Raw genomic sequence first — 22,848 nt, forward strand, 5'->3', positions numbered from 1 at the left:
GACTCATTTTGATAATCTTTGAGAGATCTGCGCATCATATTAAATGTCAAGAAGTTAAAGTTAGTTAACCAAATAAATTCCATTTCCGGACAGATTCTATCCTTCTGCTTATCAATACAACTTAGGTTTTAGATTGATTCAGACATTAAGACAGGAAGTGATTTTTCTGAACCATCTAGAATTATTACTGTGTCGTCAGCATACTGAGATATTAAAATTATCACTGTGTCGTCAGCATACTGAGATATTAAAATTATCAGTGTCGTCAGCATACTGAGATATTAGAATTATCACTGTGTCGTCAGCATATTGAGATATTAAAATTATCACTGTGTCGTCAGCATATTGAGATATTAAAATCATCACTGTGTCGTCAGCATACTGAGATATTAAAATCATCACTGTGTCGTCAGCATACTGAGATATTAAAATTATCACTGTGTCGTCAGCATACTGAGATATTTGAATTACCACTGTGTCGTCAGTACACTGAGATGAGAAGTTCAATATCTCCTATTTCAATTCCCCTGTCTTATTCTTTATTGATGATACATCAGCACATAAGAGAAAATATATGGTGAAACTGAGTCACCATGTCAACTTCCGCATCCAAATTTGATAAGAACCCAGTCTTTGTCGGAGATGTACATTGATTTATAAGGAGGGCGAACGTTTGGTATACAAGAACTTGTCTGATGTACGAAAAGCTCGGTAATGCACTCGTTTTAGTGTATAATACTATCGGAACTACCTGTTTTGCTACCAGTAGTATATAGTATGCATTGAGCTCATTTAATGTTAGTTGTAAAGCATGTATGGAACAGATGGTTCATTAAAATGTACGGATCGGACGACAATCACGTCTTTCAAAATTCATAGCAAATTCCAGTTTCTTTTCGTCAAATTTAACATCTTTCCCGTTGATAAATTCTAGATATCTACTATAAATCTACAAGTCTTCATTGAAATTCCAACTGTTGTAATTAATTAGTTCCCAAACATTTGTAAAATGACTGCACTATAAGGAACAGCAAACCTTGTCTAAATGATTTAGTATTGGAGTCTTTAGATAGTGTTTTATACATAATGATATCAGTGTCTCTTTAAGGTATGAGTATACTGGCTGAACTTTATCAGAGTGACCTTGAAAGAAGCAAGGTCATGGGTGTTGCTATGGGAGGAGTGGCTCTCGGAGTTGTAGGTAATGAATCATTAAAGTGAATACAAATTATATCACAAACGCGGTGTTCCCATAAAGAATTCGTTACCGCATGTAATCAACAATTAACGTGAATATAGAAAATCACAAACGCAGTGTTCCGATAAAGACTGAACAGATGAAGTTGGCACTGAAATATCAAATCTAAAGAACGAGCCATATAAAAGTGCGAACTACATGTGCTTGAATAAACATTTATCACAGAATATTATTTTTATTTTTACAGTGGGATACCCTTTCGGGGGCTTTTTGTATGCCTTCTGTGGACAATCAACACCATTTTTTATTGTGTCTATCTTCATTATCATCGACTTAGGTATTCTAATACTTTAATTCATTTGAAGCATTGTACTTGTATTATGAATTATGTAAATATAGTACTGAGTCAAAGTATTATGAAATACAAATTCAGACAGAGTGGCCGTTCTTTATATTGAAATTTTATACTTGTTCATATTGCACAGTTTTTCAGGTCTGTATCATCTGCAAATCAAATTGGATGCCGGTAAGTTTTTGTCGTTCATAAATCCATATTTATAAGAGAAAAATATCCATGATTTGATATAAATTACAATCAACATAATTTATATATTTCTGCATTATTTAGGTCTCTGCCAAACAAAAGTCTACTTCACTCATTGCACTCTTGAAAGACCCCCTAATACTCATCACTTCCGGTGAGTAATTACCTTTAAAGCTAATCATGAGGACTTTACATTCTACCTCAAAATTTTTCTCTTTTTAACAATGATTTGGTTGAACTCTCTGATCCGATCACGTTGCTCTGGGATCGTTATCATTTGCACAGGAATAATCATGGTCACCACTATGGCGATGTCAACTCTGGAACCTATCGTACCTATATGGGTAATCGATACCATGAAAGCACCAAAATGGCAGTTAGGTATGTAGTCATTCACCAAATGCTACTGCAAGTACCGATGAGGTATAACATTTATTTAAAAGATAAGATGAAAATCAGTTATTGATGAAACCGAGTGAAAACATAGAAGATTTACATGGACGCTTATAATGTATATTAACGGATAACTTTTACTTACAGTAATGGTGGATATTTTGTTAAAGGAATATGATACATAATTAGAAAACAATTTCTCATCGATATACGATGTGACATATGTATATAACAACCAAAGTGGGTTTATTTAGCTAAATATCACATATGAAGTTGCTAAACGGTTATGGATTTTTCATGAATTAGATAGATTCATGTTACAATAGAGATCTAACTATATCTTCAGGTCTGATTTTTCTGCCCGATAGCATCGGATACCTGATTGGAACAAATTTCTTAGGAGTAATAGCAATGCAAATCGGAAGGTAACATGCATATTCATAATCATTAGATATATACCGTATAACCGATATATTCTGCGGTTGGAAATGTTTGTGATTTGATCCTTAAAAGGGGCTTTCATTCCGCGTTTCCAATCTCTGCGGATGCATGATACCTAGATAAACCTGTATATTCTGCAATTTTAATTTTTGCTGATTTTTCCTATCTGCAAAACTACGTAATTCCCGTTATACGGTATGTATTTCATTACTTGATATCTCTTAAAGATTCAGAAAGCTCTGTTGCTAGGTCACTTAAGTGAGAGGACTAGGGTTGGGCCAAAGTTGTGACAGACTTGAAACGATAAAAGAGGTAGTGACTCCTATTGCTCGCCTTCAGCAGAAAGACTCGTGGGTCTTTCAGATGAGACTCTGAGGTCCTGTGTCACGGTTGATATGATCTAAAACCCCTCACTGTTGTTAGCTATAGAGCGCCTGGCATCATTCAAAATATGTGGCGCTTCATCTGAAGCTATTCACAACCATTTCATTGTTATTTGTTCCTTTAAACAAAACAAAACAAACCCAATGATTTCAGTGTGTGACCATGACGATAAATCTCCTCTCTTTTTAGATGGCTGTGTTCGCTCTCTTGCATGATTCTTATTGGATTTTGTGTAATTTGTGTAAGTATTTGCATCTATTTATTTAAGCAAACCTGATCAACAATGTTTTACCTAATCAGCAATCGGCAGAAAAAAGCATGACAAGCAATTCTCTGGGTGTTTTTGCTAGAACAGTAGTATGCTGATAGAAATATGATTACCTTTTTACACAAAGTGCGTGGTTGATCATAAAAAGCTTGATACCTATGTAATTCACGTTTATTTACAATAGATCAATTAAGGCTTGGAATTCCTTAAAATGTTTTGCTATTTTGTTCAAATTACACACTTTAAGTACTTTCGAGTTAATGTTCAAAATACATGTTACATAGTAGACAAAAGTAAGTTTTTATTATAATTTTGTAACGAGTATAATAATTTTATCTTGCCATCGAGTAAACTTGAATTGCTTTCGTCAGTTCGAATTCTATTACAAAGTAGATAAAACTCACAAAAATGTATTTGTATGCTTCTTTTCACTTTTCTTTTAACAGATTCCTTTCTCAACATCGGTTCCTCAGCTGATTTTACCTCATTTTGGTATAGGACTGGGACTGGGTAATGACGAAAAGCTCTCAGAAGTTGTACTTTATAATAAAATAATACTGTAAACAGTTCAAGATTTAAACTTATAAGAAACATATCCTGTGATTACAATAAAAGAACAATGCCCTTTACTAATTTTAAATCTAAAGTTAAAAATCAGTACAGGACAGTACTGCTTCACATAGAAGTAAAATAAGTCACAACTTTCCTAAATAACTATTTTCTTGTGTAATGAAATTTGCATCAAATATATAAATGTACATGTGAAAATATATAATAAGCAATGTATATAATATATACTTGAATTGAAAAACAACATAATTTTTTTTTCTTCATGACAATGTTTCAGGTATAGTTGATGCAGCCTTGATGCCATTGCTAGCTTTGTTGGTGGATACTCGTCACGTGACTTCATACGGCAGTATTTATACTATTGCCCAGTTATCTGTCAGTTTGGCGTATGGAATAGGTTAATATCTAATTACTATGTACAAATTCAACTTCGTCGATCAATTTTTTAATCGAGAAGAAAATGTTTTATTGCTACATTTTTCAATTATACGCTTTACGAGGTGTTCTGTACAAAATCCAGAAAAACATTTCACTCTTATTTCTTTTCAAATATATGCAGTTTGAATTATTGTTCTTTGTTCACTTTACAGGACCTTTACTGGGAGGAGAGCTAGTGAAGCTGGTTGGGTTTCAAAGGTAATGTCTTTAAAGAAACACAAAGTTTGCAATAATAAGATTGTTCTCCTACTTTCCATTATCAAATCTTTTGTCTAGTTTTCAAAAATTCATCAGAGTCTCATCATTATGGGAATTATACTTACACACAATACGTTTAAAGACAATGTCAGCTACCGAATGAGTATGAGGGAAATGGAAACTCATTCTCCAATTTTGCTTTTCCAAATCTGTGGTCTTCCAACTTCATTGTCTTCCAAATAAATGCCCTCCAAATTAGGAGCTTTCGAATATCTGGTCCTCCAAGAGAAAATATTTTATCAGACCTATTCTGTAATGGATTCATTGCAATGAAACAAACTCATAAAGGGGAAGGCAAACACCCACCCACCCCAAATACACGATAAATGATAGGATTAATTATATGATAAACATTTGTCATACCATTCTGTTGATATACGGCCTAGATAAGCTTCAATACTAATTTGATAACGTTAAAAATTGAAATACCCACCATCTTTAGAGGCTGCGATAATGTGGAATTCTTTCGTATTAAAGACCACAAAAATAAATAAATCTGACGTCACACCGTCTGTTCCGGTTTTGATGAGATTCTAAGATTATCAAAGATGTGCATGTGGTGGATTTTACGAATAAATAGGTTGATGGCTCCCTGTCAAGCTGTTAATTGCACAAATGCGAAAGGGAGATGTGAAAAAAGGTTTTTTTTCTCGAAATTCCTGACCCAACCAAGTCATCTGAAAAGAAAAGACTATGTAAACTGTGGATCCATCATTTGCGTAATGACAAGTTGAAGTTCGAGACATTTGTATGAAGAAACGTGCACCGTCTGCCTGATCTGCTACTCGATTGAACGTCTTCTTCTCTTAATTTCTTCTTGGGAAAGAACGGGCTTAAATCTATACGGCTCCAAACTTAACTGTTCGTGACTTGTCCTGTTTACAGTGCTACTGATGAAATAAACCGAAAACGACGGTGTGACGTCATAAATTAAACTGCAATGGTAGCTCTCTTAGCGGCGGATAATTTAAAATATATGATAGATTAATATTGATTAATCGTTAAACAAGGAGTTTTGTTATTAAAGACTGTCATTTACGATATCAGTAAGTAATACTTTATTCATAAAAGCAACAATGTGGTTAGGGTTGCCTTTCCCTTTAAGGCCAGATGATATAAACAAATTTTTCTACCTTTAGCACTGAAGAGTTCCCATGGTAAAAAAATAGTTTGGTTGGTTTTGGTTTTCTCAATTATAGTTGTTTGGAACTCTTCTGTGTTTTAAGAGCAGGAAGGGGGGTCAGTAAACAATGTAAACAATTATGGTGCCAGAATCATTCAGGAGGAAATAATCAGGAAAAATTATTGGTAAAAAACGTCATCAAAGGTTACAGAATGCTACGAAAGGTTATGCATTATCCCTTGGATGTCAGATAGTGAATGCTGATGCCAATAACAATGTGGTGATCGAGGAGAAGTTGGATGGATCATTCACAAGAATGCCTAGGAAATGAAGACACGTATCCATCTGATGTATCGGAAGAAGAGCATGAGGAGGTGATTTGTTGGAGAAGTGGGAGACGAGTTGTGGAACTTGGAATTCAAGTGGACAATTTGGGAAAAGGTTGTGCTGCATGTGGTAGACCACTAGATTTAAGACATTGCGAGGACGAAAAATGGTATGGACTTGGATCATTGCTATATATGAGATGTCAGCAGGATGCATGCAGCCATCTTTCTCCTGTTTTACTGGGAAACGTCATAATGTAGAAACTAACGTAAAATGGCACATCAAAGAGATCCTGTATTAGGCATTTCTTTATTTTTTTTCTCCAGAGATTAATAGCAAAGGAATATCAAGAGTGACAAAACAAAACAAACAAAAAAAAAAACAACAAAAAAAAACCAAAAAAAAAACCAAACAAACAGTAAAATCATAAATGCCATTGTAAATTATTTTCAGAAGTTGTAAAATGTTTACTCTTATATTATGGGAGATAACTCTTCTTTGTCTTGAGAAAATCAGCCAATGTGATTTTTACAATATTGCTTCTACTCAGAAAATTCGCCCCGTATGGTATATGATTTTGAAGTTTATATTACACTTTAAACATTAAGTCAACATATTATGAAGTTTATTTTAATTTGTAAACCTTTACTGAGGGTGCAATGTCCATATATGTAATTTTATTGAAGCAGTAATTGATATTTTCCAAGTGTAAAATTTGTTATGCATTAATATTTTACATGTTATGTTGTAAATCTAAAATCAGTACACTCTGTTCTCCCTGACAACCATTTTTTGAGGTATAGAAAAGGTAAACAAATGAAGAATAAACTAATTTACCATGATAACTATTGCTTTGTACTTTTTTGGAAATACGGAAAATATTTCACTCTCCAAGTCAAAGGGGAAAAGAATTCAAGGAATTATCCACTTTTATAAAAGAATGACATCATATAAAGTCTCTTCGAAAGAAAAACATTGTTTGTATCATCTGCCTTTAAGTAACCGATACTACTGTGATATAGGAGATGTATATCATTATTTGTATACTGTGTCACGAATTATCGTAATATACATTCGTGTTTGGCAATTTCAAAAATATCACTGCTGACTACTTGATTTTTTTGAGTATAGAAACTGTCCTTTTGATCACCAATTTGTATTTGCTTCTCCTGGTCTGAGTGAATCCAGAATCAACCTGTTATACTTGTGGGTTTCAAAAACATTTGCTCAATTAAATATATAGATGCTTCATCTGCCAAACCCTTCCACTGGTTCAAATACCTACAAATTAATTCTCCAGTGATGGGAAATGGTCTTCTTAGGATGAGAAATATTTCGAAAATCTTTCATTCATATGGAGACGTCACCATTACCGGTGAAGGGCTACAAAATTTAGGACTATGCTCGGCGCTTAATGCCATTGAGCAGGGGGGATCTTTATCGTGCCACACCTGCTTTGACACGGGGCCTAGGTTTTTACGGCCACACTGAGGACCCATTCTAATCCGGATCCCCACAGAACAATTAACAGGGTCTGACATGGGGCTCACGGTGGGTGTGACCGGTCAACAGGGGATGCTTACTCCTCCTAGGCACCTGTTCCCACCTCTGGTGTGTCCAGGGGTCCGTGTTTACCCAACTATCTATTTTGTATTGCTTGTAGGAGTTATGAGATTGATCACTGTTCGTTATCTTCACCTTGCATAAGAGTCTAATCCACAATTTTCAAATTTATGGAATCAATGGATCAAGGTTCGACAGTTATTTAAGTAACAGAACACAAAAAGGTAATATATCGAAATTTATTTTCTTCCGTGGGAAATGTAAGTTAAAGTTGGTGTTCCTCAAGATTCTCTTCTCGGACCACTCGTATTTTTGTTGTATGTAAATGACGTAGCTGATAAGATGATATCTATATGTAGATTATAATTATGCTGATGAGGTATAGAAAAGGTAAACAAATGAAGAATAAACTAAATTACCATGATAACTATTGCTTTGTACTTTTTTGGAAATACGGAAAATATTTCACTCTCCAAGTCAAAGGGGAAAAGAATTCAAGGAATTATCCACGTTTATAAAAGAATGACATCATATAAAGTCTCTTCGAAAGAAAAAAATTGTTTGTATCATCTGCCTTTAAGTAACCGATACTACTGTGATATAGGAGATGTATATCATTATTTGTATACTGTGTCACGAATTATCGTAATATACATTCGTGTTTGGCAATTTCAAAAATATCACTGCTGACTACTTGATTTTTTTTAGTATAGAAACTCCTTTTGATCACCAATTTGTATTTGCTTCTCCTGGTCTGAGTGAATCCAGAATCAACTTGTTATACTTGTGGGTTTCAAAAACATTTGCTCAATTAAATATATAGATGCTTCATCTGCCAAACCCTTCCACTGGTTCAAATACCTACAAATTAATTCTCCAGTGATGGGAAATGGTCTTCTTAGGATGAGAAATATTGATTGATTGATTGTATATTGTAAAAGCAGCAGTCACACCTTACCGGATGACGCTAACGGACATCCAACGAATAACAAAATTGTCAATCCGTTCCTTTGTGTTTCTTGTCCGTTTATCTTTCAGCCAACGCGTTCCTTGTCTGGCAGAAAGTTTTGAGCATGTTCAAAACTTGAAATGATCTGTGAAAAATTGTAAAACTTGTGATTTATTTATTCATTTAGTAGTAATCTCACCGGACGTAGTTTCTATACCAAAACTTTTGATAATTTTACTTGTAAATCTTCTAACATTGTCTACGCTATTGAGTGTAACCTATGTGGTTTAATTTATGAGGGAAAAACTAAGGGTTCACTTAAAAAAAAAACAATATCAGGACACAGATTTCAAATAAAAAATGGTGGTAACAAACTTCTCTATAAACACTCCAATTCCAAGGCCCATTCCATCTTCTCCATGATGATCAGGATTTTAGAAAAAAAAATTACCATCACACAAATAATCCAAATTTAAATACCCCCTTTCGTAGACAAGATAACTGGATAAGGACCTTTGTAAATTTAAGCTTAAGGAACTGGCGGCATAGTTCGGAAGGAATATGACCCGCGGTGGTTTAAAGAGTCTGTGATTGGCAACATCCCTATTCATAGAGTTCAGTCTATATTCTGGAGTTGAAAAATCCAAGTATAGACTAGCAATGGCTTCTTCAAATAACGTATTTAAAACTCTCAAAGGAACAGAGTAGAGTTTTGTGCGAATATGGTGTGGACCTAATTGTCTGTTGACGTAAGACAAAACTTAATCAAATGTGACATATGTATACTTGGTCTTTTATATGAACGATGTCCATGACTGCGTTTCCGTCTTTGAATATTTGGAAAGAGTCCTATCATATCACGTTATTTCCGATGGGCTAAATATGAAAAGAACTTGATACATTGTCAGAATGGATTGAAAGTGTAAGAGGAATATTAAAATCCCGCATTAGACACATCAAAACAATAGTACGTACCATCTATCCTTCTTTGTTTAGTAAACCAGAAGACTAGTGATAAAATAGATCCAGTAAGTGTTCTTCCAAGCCTCAAAACGTATTACTTTTGAAAACTTCACAAGACCATTCCAATGCATTGTATCCGTTTTGTCAGTCACGTGGCCATTACAAATCCGTTCGTCTAACGTTGTAAGAATGTCATATTAGTTTCTTATGCACCTCATGTTTGTTTAATCCGATACTTGTCCGTTATTCAGACGGTAATGTCCGATAATCGAATTATTAATTGCCTGGTATGTGCCCAGTAATCGTGTGGTTCTTATGCGTTTCATACGCTTCATACACCGATCACAAGGGCGTCGAGCAGTGGCGAGAACGACTTTCATCAACGGATACCAACGGACATCACAACTATTTTCGTCCGTGCGACGTCCGTTTATGCTATCTGGTAATGTGTGACTGCTGCTTTAAACATCCTACTGGAGAATATTTCTCTCATATGGAGACGTCACCATTACCGGTGACGGGCTGCAAAATTTAGGCCTATGCTCGGTGCTTACAACTTTTGAGCAAGGAGGGATCTCTATCGTGCCACATCTGTTGTGAAACGGGCCTCGGCTTTTGCGGTCTCATCCTTCGAAGGACCGCTCCCTTTAGTCACCTGCTTTTACGACAAGCAAGGGGAGTGAGGACTAACTGATTTTGGGAAATAAATATAATTTTAACGCATTGATTTGTTATTATTTGTGGTTATGGAAATTGCCGAGTAGTTACGATTATATGCAAAACCATATACATAACAAAGTGATCATGCAGCTGCTGGGAACTTTTATGCACAGTGAAATACTTTACAGCAGTAAACCATAAAGTTTACAGATCATGACGGCACGTGGTGTGGATGCAGCCTATCAAATATCGCCAATCATATGGAGAGGAAAATCTAAATATCTGCAAGTTCTTGAAAAACATGTTTAAAAAACGGCGCAATACAAACATTCATCCACCCTTTCATGGCTTAGGACTTGGACAAAATAAACTCGTTTCAAGGTTGAGCTTATGGAACTCAAAATTGTAAATGTGACTGTTTGCTTATCGAATTATCAAAACTTTCAAAAATATGTACCTGATGTCACAGAGAGGTGATAATTATGTTCCCCAAACAAAGTTTGGGAACATATTGTTTTTACTCTGTTTCTTATTATGTTCCCCAAACAAAGTTTGGGAACATATTGGTTTTACTCTGTTTCTTATTATGTTCCCCAAACAAAGTTTGGGAACATATTGGTTTTACTCTGTTTCTTATTATGTTCCCCAAACAAAGTTTGGGAACATATTGGTTTTACTCTGTTTCTTATTATGTTCCCCAAACAAAGTTTGGGAACATATTGGTTTTACTCTGTTTCTTCTTATTATGTTCCCCAAACGAAGTTTGGAAACATATTGGTTTTACTCTGTTTCTTATTATTATTATTAAGGTCTTCCGTCTCCTGCGGAAGACCTTACTATTATTGTTCGCGTTCTTCTTCTTCATTATTATTATTATTATTATTATTTTCCTTGGTAGTACACGCGTTTTTCTCAGCCATTTCTCGATCGATTTTCACGAAATTTTCAGGAAAGATGTCTTTTGCTGACGAGACTTTGCTTGCAAAATTTCGTGCTTGACGTCACTTCCGGTCAGGAGTTATCTCTCTTTTAGTGACTTTTTGAAGGGCCTTGTTGTCCACACATCTCCTCCGTTAGTTTTGAAGCTAGAGTCTTGAAATTTCTACACAAGATAGAGTAAACATTTTAGAAGATTTGTGGGGGATTCAATTTTACCGGAGGCGATTTGCCTAAACGCTCGCCTGGACCTGAAAAAATGGATGCCAAAATTTTTCGCCGATTTCGGCGATTTTTGACCTTTGATCTCCAATATCTTTTTTCTTGCAAATATTTTGTTAAGACATGTAGAACAAAAGTTGTGCACATTTACGAGATCTTTTCGAAAATATCAAGATTTAGGGGCTAGCCCCTTCAATTAGGGATCTAGAAGGGCTCAAAGTCTAGATCAAATATCTCAAAAATCGTTAATATTTTGGTATAAGTCAAAGAACAAAAAATGTTTATCTCAACAATCCAAATCTATTCATATAAAAATTTAGGTCATATGTTACGTAATAAGGGATTTTAAGGGCCAAAACCATAAATTTTTTACCCCTTGTATCTCGAAAACGACAAATATTTTGAAAAGCAATAAAGAACAAAAGTTGTTCAGAATGATGATCTGAACAATATGCATATTTCGTTTTTACCCTATGTGGCCCCGTTAGGGAGCTACAGTTTGGCCCCTAAAAATTACTTCTACAAATAACTCGAGAACGGTAAAGAATTTCTAAATACTTGTTGAACAAAAAATGTTTTAAATGTCATGACCTTTCTTACGATATCAAGCAAAAGGGGCTGACCCTTTAAATTAGGGGCCCAGAAGGGTCCAAAGGTTTTTGAGAATATCTCAGAAACTATTAATATTTTGTAATAAGTCATTGAAGCGGAAATGTTCATCTAAACGAGCTTGTTCTTATCAAATCAAAAAGTAGGTCATATGTTACGTAATAAGGGATTTTAAGGGCCAAAATCATAAATAATTGACGCCTCATATCTTGAAAACGACAAATATTTTGAAAAGCATTATTGAACAAAAGTTGTTCAGAATGATAATCTAAACAATATGTACATTTCGTTTTTTCCCTATGTGGCCCCGTTAGGGAGCTACAGTTTGGCCCCTAAAAATTACTTCTAGAAATAACTCGAGAACGGTAAAGAATTTCTAAATACTTGTTGAACAAAAAATGTTTAAAATGTCATGACCTTTCTTACGATATCAAGCAAAAGGGGCTGACCCTTTAAATTAGGGGCCCAGAAGGGTCCAAAGGTTTATGAGAATATCTCAGAAACTATTAATATTTTGTAATAAGTCATTGAAGCGGAAATGTTCATCTAAACGAGCTTGTTCTTATCAAATCAAAAAGTAGGTCATATGATACGTAATAAGGGATTTTAAGGGCCAAAATCATAAATAATTGACGCCTCATATCTTGAAAACGACAAATATTTTGAAAAGCATTATTCAACAAAAGTTGTTCAGAATGATAATCTAAACAATATGTACATTTCGTTTTTTCCCTATGTGGCCCCGTTAGGGAGCTACAGTTTGGCCCCTAAATATTTCTTGTAGAGATAACTCGAGAACGGTAAAGAATTTCTAAATACTTGTTGAGCAAAAAATGTTTAAAATGACAAGGCCTTTCTTACGATATGAAGCCCTTTAAATTAGGGGTTCAGAAGGGTCCAAATGTTTTTGAGAATATCTCAGAAACTATTAATATTTTATAATAAGTTGTAGAAGCGGAAATGTTCATCTCAACGAGCTTGATCTTATCAAATCAAAAAGTAGGTCATATGTTACGTAATTAGAGATTTTAAGGGCCAAACTCGTAAATATTTGACGCCTCATATCTTTAAAACGACATATTTTTTGAAAAGCATTATTGAACAAAAGTTGTTCAATGTGTCATAACCTATCGATCAATATCAAAAAATGGGTCTGTGGGCCTCATGGCTCGCCTGTAGAGTCGATTTTTGTCGATATCAGTCGATTTCAAAAACTTGTAACTGGTAAATATTTTGTAAGGACATATTGAACAAAAGTTGTTCAGTTTATCGAGATCTATCGATTGATATCAAGAAATAGGCCTATGGTCCTAATGGCTCGCCTGTAGAGTCGATTTTTTGTCCATATCGGTCGATCTCAATAACTTTTTACAGGTAAATATTTTGTAAAGACATATAGAACTAAAGTTGTTGAGTCTATAGAGGGCTAACAAATGACATCAAGAAATAGGCCCGCGGGCCTTATGGCTCGCCTGGAGAGTCGAATTTCAAACGAATTTCACCGCAACTTTGCTTCAGAAGCTTATGATATGAAAAATTGATTATATCTAAAGTGTCTTAAAGTCGGAAACTAAATTGGGACTCATTTGTCTTTTTTTTTTTTTTTTAACTCCGAGTGCATCAACAAATCGGACGGAAGACCTACTCGTTGCTCGCAACGAGATCGTGTCTAGTTAAGGTCTTCCGTCTCCTGCGGAAAACCTTACTATTATTGTTCGCGTTCTTCTTCTTCATTAAGGTCTTCCGTCTCCTGCGGAAGACCTTACTATTATTGTTCGCGTTCTTCTTCTTCATTATTATTATTATTTTCCTTGGTAGTACACGCGTTTTTCTCAGCCATTTCTCGATCGATTTTCACGAAATTTTCAGGAAAGATGTCTTTTGGTGACGAGACTTTGCTTGCAAAATTTCGTGCTTGACGTCACTTCCGGTCAGGAGTTATCTCTCTTTTAGTGACTTTTTGAAGGGCCTTGTTGTCCACACATCTCCTCCGTTAGTTTTGAAGCTAGAGTCTTGAAATTTCTACACAAGATAGAGTAAACATTTTAGAAGATTTGTGGGGAATTCGTTTTTACCGGAGGCGATTTGCCTAAAACCTCGCCTGGACCTGAAAAAATGGATGCCAAAATTGTTCACCGATTTCGGCGATTTTTGACCTTTGATCTCCAATATCTTTTTTCTTGCAAATATTTTGTTAAGACATGTAGAACAAAAGTTGTGCACATTTACGAGATCTTTTCGAAAATATCAAGATTTAGGGGCTAGCCCCTTCAATTAGGGATCTAAAAGGGCTCAAAGTCTAGATCAAATATCTCAAAAATCGTTAATATTTTGGTATAAGTCAAAGAACAAAAAATGTTTATCTCAACAATCCAAATCTATTCATATAAAAATTTAGGTCATATGTTACGTAATAAGGGATTTTAAGGGCCAAAACCATAAATTTTTTACCCCTTGTATCTCGAAAACGACAAATATTTTGAAAAGCAATAAAGAACAAAAGTTGTTCAGAATGATGATCTGAACAATATGCATATTTCGTTTTTACCCTATGTGGCCCCGTTAGGGAGCTACAGTTTGGCCCCTAAAAATTACTTCTACAAATAACTCGAGAACGGTAAAGAATTTCTAAATACTTGTTGAACAAAAAATGTTTTAAATGTCATGACCTTTCTTACGATATCAAGCAAAAGGGGCTGACCCTTTAAATTAGGGGCCCAGAAGGGTCCAAAGGTTTTTGAGAATATCTCAGAAACTATTAATATTTTGTAATAAGTCATTGAAGCGGAAATGTTCATCTAAACGAGCTTGTTCTTATCAAATCAAAAAGTAGGTCATATGTTACGTAATAAGGGATTTTAAGGGCCAAAATCATAAATAATTGACGCCTCATATCTTGAAAACGACAAATATTTTGAAAAGCATTATTCAACAAAAGTTGTTCAGAATGATAATCTAAACAATATGTACATTTCGTTTTTTCCCTATGTGGCCCCGTTAGGGAGCTACAGTTTGGCCCCTAAATATTTCTTGTAGAGATAACTCGAGAACGGTAAAGAATTTCTAAATACTTGTTGAGCAAAAAATGTTTAAAATGACAAGGCCTTTCTTACGATATGAAGCCCTTTAAATTAGGGGTTCAGAAGGGTCCAAATGTTTTTGAGAATATCTCAGAAACTATTAATATTTTATAATAAGTTGTAGAAGCGGAAATGTTCATCTCAACGAGCTTGATCTTATCAAATCAAAAAGTAGGTCATATGTTACGTAATTAGAGATTTTAAGGGCCAAACTCGTAAATATTTGACGCCTCATATCTTTAAAACGACATATTTTTTGAAAAGCATTATTGAACAAAAGTTGTTCAATGTGTCATAACCTATCGATCAATATCAAAAAATGGGTCTGTGGGCCTCATGGCTCGCCTGTAGAGTCGATTTTTGTCGATATCAGTCGATTTCAAAAACTTGTAACTGGTAAATATTTTGTAAGGACATATTGAACAAAAGTTGTTCAGTTTATCGAGATCTATCGATTGATATCAAGAAATAGGCCTATGGTCCTAATGGCTCGCCTGTAGAGTCGATTTTTTGTCCATATCGGTCGATCTCAATAACTTTTTACAGGTAAATATTTTGTAAAGACATATAGAACTAAAGTTGTTGAGTCTATAGAGGGCTAACAAATGACATCAAGAAATAGGCCCGCGGGCCTTATGGCTCGCCTGGAGAGTCGAATTTCAAACGAATTTCACCGCAACTTTGCTTCAGAAGCTTATGATATGAAAAATTGATTATATCTAAAGTGTCTTAAAGTCGGAAACTAAATTGGGACTCATTTGTCTTTTTTTTTTTTTTTTAACTCCGAGTGCATCAACAAATCGGACGGAAGACCTACTCGTTGCTCGCAACGAGATCGTGTCTAGTTAAGGTCTTCCGTCTCCTGCGGAAAACCTTACTATTATTGTTCGCGTTCTTCTTCTTCATTAAGGTCTTCCGTCTCCTGCGGAAGACCTTACTATTATTGTTCGCGTTCTTCTTCTTCATTATTATTATTATTTTCCTTGGTAGTACACGCGTTTTTCTCAGCCATTTCTCGATCGATTTTCACGAAATTTTCAGGAAAGATGTCTTTTGGTGACGAGACTTTGCTTGCAAAATTTCGTGCTTGACGTCACTTCCGGTCAGGAGTTATCTCTCTTTTAGTGACTTTTTGAAGGGCCTTGTTGTCCACACATCTCCTCCGTTAGTTTTGAAGCTAGAGTCTTGAAATTTCTACACAAGATAGAGTAAACATTTTAGAAGATTTGTGGGGAATTCGTTTTTACCGGAGGCGATTTGCCTAAAACCTCGCCTGGACCTGAAAAAATGGATGCCAAAATTGTTCACCGATTTCGGCGATTTTTGACCTTTGATCTCCAATATCTTTTTTCTTGCAAATATTTTGTTAAGACATGTAGAACAAAAGTTGTGCACATTTACGAGATCTTTTCGAAAATATCAAGATTTAGGGGCTAGCCCCTTCAATTAGGGATCTAAAAGGGCTCAAAGTCTAGATCAAATATCTCAAAAATCGTTAATATTTTGGTATAAGTCAAAGAACAAAAAATGTTTATCTCAACAATCCAAATCTATTCATATAAAAATTTAGGTCATATGTTACGTAATAAGGGATTTTAAGGGCCAAAACCATAAATTTTTTACCCCTTGTATCTCGAAAACGACAAATATTTTGAAAAGCAATAAAGAACAAAAGTTGTTCAGAATGATGATCTGAACAATATGCATATTTCGTTTTTACCCTATGTGGCCCCGTTAGGGAGCTACAGTTTGGCCCCTAAAAATTACTTCTACAAATAACTCGAGAACGGTAAAGAATTTCTAAATACTTGTTGAACAAAAAATGTTTTAAATGTCATGACCTTTCTTACGATATCAAGCAAAAGGGGCTGACCCTTTAAATTAGGGGCCCAGAAGGGTCCAAAGGTTTTTGAGAATATCTCAGAAACTATTAATATTTTGTAATAAGTCATTGAAGCGGAAATGTTCATCTAAACGAGCTTGTTCTTATCAAATCAAAAAGTAGGTCATATGTTACGTAATAAGGGATTTTAAGGGCCAAAATCATAAATAATTGACGCCTCATATCTTGAAAACGACAAATATTTTGAAAAGCATTATTCAACAAAAGTTGTTCAGAATGATAATCTAAACAATATGTACATTTCGTTTTTTCCCTATGTGGCCCCGTTAGGGAGCTACAGTTTGGCCCCTAAATATTTCTTGTAGAGATAACTCGAGAACGGTAAAGAATTTCTAAATACTTGTTGAGCAAAAAATGTTTAAAATGACAAGGCCTTTCTTACGATATCAAGCAAAACGGGCTGGCCCTTTAAATTAGGGGTTCAGAAGGGTCCAAATGTTTTTGAGAATATCTCAGAAACTATTAATATTTTATAATAAGTTGTAGAAGCGGAAATGTTCATCTCAACGAGCTTGATCTTATCAAATCAAAAAGTAGGTCATATGTTACGTAATTAGAGATTTTAAGGGCCAAACTCGTAAATATTTGACGCCTCATATCTTTAAAACGACATATTTTTTGAAAAGCATTATTGAACAAAAGTTGTTCAATGTGTCATAACCTATCGATCAATATCAAAAAATGGGTCTGTGGGCCTCATGGCTCGCCTGTAGAGTCGATTTTTGTCGATATCAGTCGATTTCAAAAACTTGTAACTGGTAAATATTTTGTAAGGACATATTGAACAAAAGTTGTTCAGTTTATCGAGATCTATCGATTGATATCAAGAAATAGGCCTATGGTCCTAATGGCTCGCCTGTAGAGTCGATTTTTTGTCCATATCGGTCGATCTCAATAACTTTTTACAGGTAAATATTTTGTAAAGACATATAGAACTAAAGTTGTTGAGTCTATAGAGGGCTAACAAATGACATCAAGAAATAGGCCCGCGGGCCTTATGGCTCGCCTGGAGAGTCGAATTTCAAACGAATTTCACCGCAACTTTGCTTCAGAAGCTTATGATATGAAAAATTGATTATATCTAAAGTGTCTTAAAGTCGGAAACTAAATTGGGACTCATTTGTCTTTTTTCTTTCTTTTTTTTAACTCCGAGTGCATCAAGAAATCGGACGGAAGACCTACTCGTTGCTCACAACGAGATCGTGTCTAGTTATTATTATTATTCTTTCTTTCTTCTTGGGACTTTTTTGTCCACGAGTGTTCTCAGAAACTACTCAAGGGATCAATATGAAACCTTTTTAGGATGATAGTATAGCATATGTAGATGTGCGGAACGAATGTCATTTTTTCTGAAAATGCATGCATGTGCATGCACGTGCATTGGAGTTTTTGTTTACAAACTTTAGAATGTGTCTAACTTTTTTATTTTTCAATGAAATCGTTTCCTATTTATATCGTAGGTATAACATGGGACCCTTAGCTGTTTGGCATCGTCAAAATTTCAATTCTGCACGCGCATGCACGTGTGCTTCAATTTGATTGGATAATACAAAACCGTTTATAACATTCATGCCAATTAAGGAAATTTAATGATATTTACAGGATAGGTAGACATTCTAAATATCTACAGATCGTTGTAATAAAAATTGCAAACGCGCATGCACACGCACGTGCATTGTCTTTTGAACGTTCAATTCTTTCAATGACCATAACTTTTTTGTTTTTTGTCCAAATCTTTTCAAACTTGTATTGTATATGTATCTTGATATTCTTAACAAAAGTGTATAGTCATAATTACCATCCGGCACGTGCATGCACGTGTGCTAAATTGTGATTGGACGATTTTCAAATCGCCATAACTTTCTTGGAAATAATTGAAACAATATGAAATTTATAGTGTAAGTATATCTATCAAATGCCTATTGAATGACATCAACATTGATGCTCAGTCATACTCACGTGCGCGTGTATGCACGTGCATAGCTTTTCTTTCATTTTTCGGGTACTAAAATAGCTATAACTATTGAATTAAAAACTGAAATGAATTCAAATTTACCCTGAGGATCTATGATATGAATGTCTATGAAATGGTGTTAACAAATTTTCCATTATCAAAATCACGTGCGCGTGAATGCGCGTGCATTGTAATTTTTGACGTCTAAATTTAAGTATTGTTCTATAACATTTTGAGATTGCAATGAATATGTTTGAAAAGTAGGTTGCAGGTATGTTTTAGGCCTCTCAATTTATTAATAGTCTCAAAATCACTTCCCTGCACGCGCATGCACGTGCGCTTATTTCTGATTGGACGATTTTGAAATCCCAATAACTTTCTTATGAGTGAAGCAATCGATACCAAATTCATATAATAAGTATATTATTCAAATGTCTATTGATTAGCATCAACAAAATTGCTGTGTGGTACTCACACGCACGTGTATGCACGTGCATTGATTTCGGTCTTTGTAGTTTTGAGTTGCCGTTAATTTCTCGTTTTTCATTGAACAGTTGTGAAACTTCTCTTGTACTCATATAGTAAGACTTCTAATGTATCGAGATGGTCGAATTATGTATATGCACGTGCATGCACGTACGTGCACGTGCACAAAATTCTCAGATCTTTATAACTGATATGTACTAGCATGAAATGGACTGTACGTTATGAAATAGTTATATATTCACATGCTAGACAGTTTGCCATGGTCAAAACCACTTGTACTGAAATAAATGGCACCGCTTGCTAAATGGGGGAATGTTTGGGGAACATGTATAACGGTCCCCGTTACAATAAGTACTAGTTATTAGGGTCTTCCGTCTTCAGCGGAAGACCCTTCTATTATTCTATTGTTGATTTTTCACTTTTCTTATTATTATTATTATTCTTTTTTTTTCTCCTTACCGATTTTTGTGCAGAAGATTTCTCGGAGATGGCTGGATCGATTTGCTTCAAATTTTCAGGATTGATGCGTTGCCATTTGAAGTTTGTACCGCCGTTTCAATTTTTGCAAAATCACTTCCGGTTGGAAGTTATCCCCCTTTTATCGATTTTCAGATGACCATTTTGTCCAGACAAAAACTCAAAAACGATAAAAGCTAGAGTGCTGAAATTTTCAGTGATGTTAGACGACATGTTGTAGTTGTGCACCTGGGTTTTAAAAATTTCCGGAAGTGCCTAGTATGGAAGCTCGGTAGGGGTCGAAAATGGAGTTTAGAAAAGTGGCCAATTTTTTTCCACGTTTTAAATCATAACTTTTTACTCGTAAATATTTTGTTTAGACATATATAACAAAAGTTGTACAGTTTATTGAGATCTTTCGTGCCATATCAAGAAATGGGCCCATGGGCCTCATGGCTCGCCTGAACCATTGAATTTCTGTTACAATGATTAACTTTTTTCTCACGAAACTTTTGATAAAACATGTAGAATAAAAGTTGTTCAATTTTGCAAGATCTATCTAAGGATATCAAAAAATAGGCCCCCAGGCATCATGGCTCGCCTGAACAGTCAAATTTGTATCACAATTAATAACATTAATAACTTTTTTCGCGAGAAACTTTTGACAAGACATGTAGAACAAAAGTTGTTCAGTTTCGCAAGCGTTAACTAACGATCTGAAGAAATAGGCCTGCGGGTCTCGTGGCTCACCTGAACAGTTGGGTTATTGTTGCAGTCTATAACATTTTTGTCAAAAAACATTTAATAAGACATCTAGAACAAAAGTTGTTCAGTTTTGCAAGATTTTTCGAACAACATCATGAAAAAGCCGAACGGGCTTCATGGCTCGCCTGGAGAGTTTGATTAGTTTCACAATGAATAACTTTTTTCTCGAGAAACTTTTGATAAGACATGTAGAACAAAAGTTGTTCAGTTTCGCAAGCGTTAACTAACGATGTTAAGAAATAGGCCTGCGGATCTCATGGCTCACCTGAACAGTTGAGTTATTGTTGCAATATATAACATTTTTGTCAAGAAACTTTTAATAAGACATCTAGAACAAAAGTTGTTCAGTTTTGCAAGATCTTTCGAAAAACATCATGAAAAAGGCGAAAGGGCCTCATGGCTCGCCTGAAGAGTTTGATTAGTGTCACAATCAATAACTTTTTTCTCGAGAAACTTTTGATAAGACATGTAAAACAAAAGTTGTTCAGTTTTGCAAGATCTTTCAAACGATATCAAGAAAAAGGCCCTCGGGCCTTATGACTCGCCTTTACAGTCTGATAAATGTCGCAATCAATAATTTTTTTCTCAAGAAAATTTTGATAAGACATGTAGATCAAAATTTGTTCAGTTTTGCGAGATATATTTAGAATGATATCAAAAAAATAGGCCTCCGGGCGACATGACTCGCCTGATCAGTCGAATTTGTATCGCAGCAAATAACATTATTAACTTTTTTCTCGAAAAAAGGCTGACCCCTTTAATTAGTGGCCGAGAGGGGCAGAGAGTCTTTAATTTATAACACTTAAATGATCAATATTTGTAAAACATTACGGAAGCTAAATTGTACGTCTAGATAATATATTTGTATCATTATTTATGAACGAAAATCTCAGTCAAATTCTTATCTCATCACATCTAAAATTGGGCGGAAGACCCACTCGTTGCTCGCAACGAGATCGCATCTAGTTATTATTATTCTTTTTCTCCGGTACTTTTTTGTCCGGTAGTGTTCTCAGAAACTACAAAAGGGATCGATATGAAACTTTCCAGGATGATAGTATAGCGTTTGTAGATGTGCATAATGATAGTCATTTTGTTTGCACGTGCATGCACGCGCGCGCACGTGCATTGCAATTTTGGTACAAAAAATGGAAAATCAGAATATTGAAGGAAGCGATATAAAACCTAAATAGGATGATAGTATATCATTTGTACATATGAAAAATAATAGTTATTTTGCCAGCACGCGCACGCATGCGCGTGCACGCGCATTACAAAATTTGTACGCTAACTTTGGAATCAGTCTAACTTTTTTGTTGTTCATTGAAATGGCTTGAAATTCATATCATAGGTAGATATTGAGACCCTTAACTGATTTACATGGTCAAAATTACCAATTTGCACGCGCATGCACGTGCGCTTCATTTTGATTGGATAATGCTAAAACGTTTGTAACTATCTTATTTATGAAGCGAATGAGATGATATTCACAGCATATGTAGACAATATGTGTATCTATATGTTGGTGTAACAAAAAATGCCAACGCACATGCGCATGCGCGTGCAACGTTTTTTAAATGTTCAATTTTTAAAGGACGATAACGTTTTTGTTTTTCATCAAATTCTATTCATATTAGGGGTTTAGATGTATCTTGGTACTCCTTACAAATTGCTGTGGTTAGAATTACTGCTCAGCACGTGCATGCACGTGTGCTGATTTCTGATTGGACGATTTTAAAATCGCTATAACTTCCTTATATTTGGTGGAAACGTTATGAAATTCATACTGTGGGTATATGATACAAATGCCTGTTGAACGACATGAACAAAAATTCGGAATCATACACGCGTGCGCGTGTATGCACGTGCAACGCTTTCTTTCATTTCTTGGTACTGAAATGACCATATTGAACGTACTACATGTAATTAAAGGCTAAAATAAAATGATTTTTTCCTATAGATTCACAAGGACATCACTTTTTAATTGGGGGAGGTTTGGGGAACATCTGTAACGGTCCCCGTTACAATTAGAACTAGTTAAAGGATGACCTTAAATCTCAAGGAAATCACAAAATTGCACGCTAATTGAAAAATTGGATGTACTAATTTATGTGTCCAGCAATTAAACTGTCTGGTGCACCTTTATTCTTTAACATGCACAGTGATGTTTTCAAAAATATTACATAGTTGGATAGCCATATGCAAATGTACATAGTAGCAAATGAATGTTCCAAGAAATATACAAGGAACAATTAATGATCAAGACTACATTTGTAGGATTCACTGTTCATCTCGACAAATTGTAAGTTTTGAAAAACGAATTACATGAAAGTCAGATGCGCAAACAGCATGTGGTAT

The 22,848-nt window shown here is 35.0% G+C and overlaps 1 protein-coding gene across 1 annotated transcript in view; it reads left to right on the forward strand.

Moving 5' to 3' along the window:
* LOC125660078 (synaptic vesicular amine transporter-like) overlaps positions 1–22,848 on the forward strand; it is a 37,425-nt gene that overhangs the window by 13,212 nt on the left and 1,365 nt on the right. The window contains exons 6-15 of the mRNA XM_048891922.2: positions 1,109–1,201; positions 1,446–1,535; positions 1,684–1,724; positions 1,827–1,896; positions 2,028–2,123; positions 2,482–2,560; positions 3,150–3,201; positions 3,675–3,738; positions 4,076–4,195; positions 4,389–4,434. Coding sequence (XP_048747879.2) covers positions 1,109–1,201; positions 1,446–1,535; positions 1,684–1,724; positions 1,827–1,896; positions 2,028–2,123; positions 2,482–2,560; positions 3,150–3,201; positions 3,675–3,738; positions 4,076–4,195; positions 4,389–4,434 — 751 coding nt within the window. The remainder of the gene's footprint in view (positions 1–1,108; positions 1,202–1,445; positions 1,536–1,683; positions 1,725–1,826; positions 1,897–2,027; positions 2,124–2,481; positions 2,561–3,149; positions 3,202–3,674; positions 3,739–4,075; positions 4,196–4,388; positions 4,435–22,848) is intronic.

This window comes from Ostrea edulis, chromosome 9 (assembly GCF_947568905.1).
Source record: "Ostrea edulis chromosome 9, xbOstEdul1.1, whole genome shotgun sequence".
Classification (NCBI taxonomy): Eukaryota; Metazoa; Mollusca; class Bivalvia; order Ostreida; family Ostreidae; genus Ostrea; species Ostrea edulis.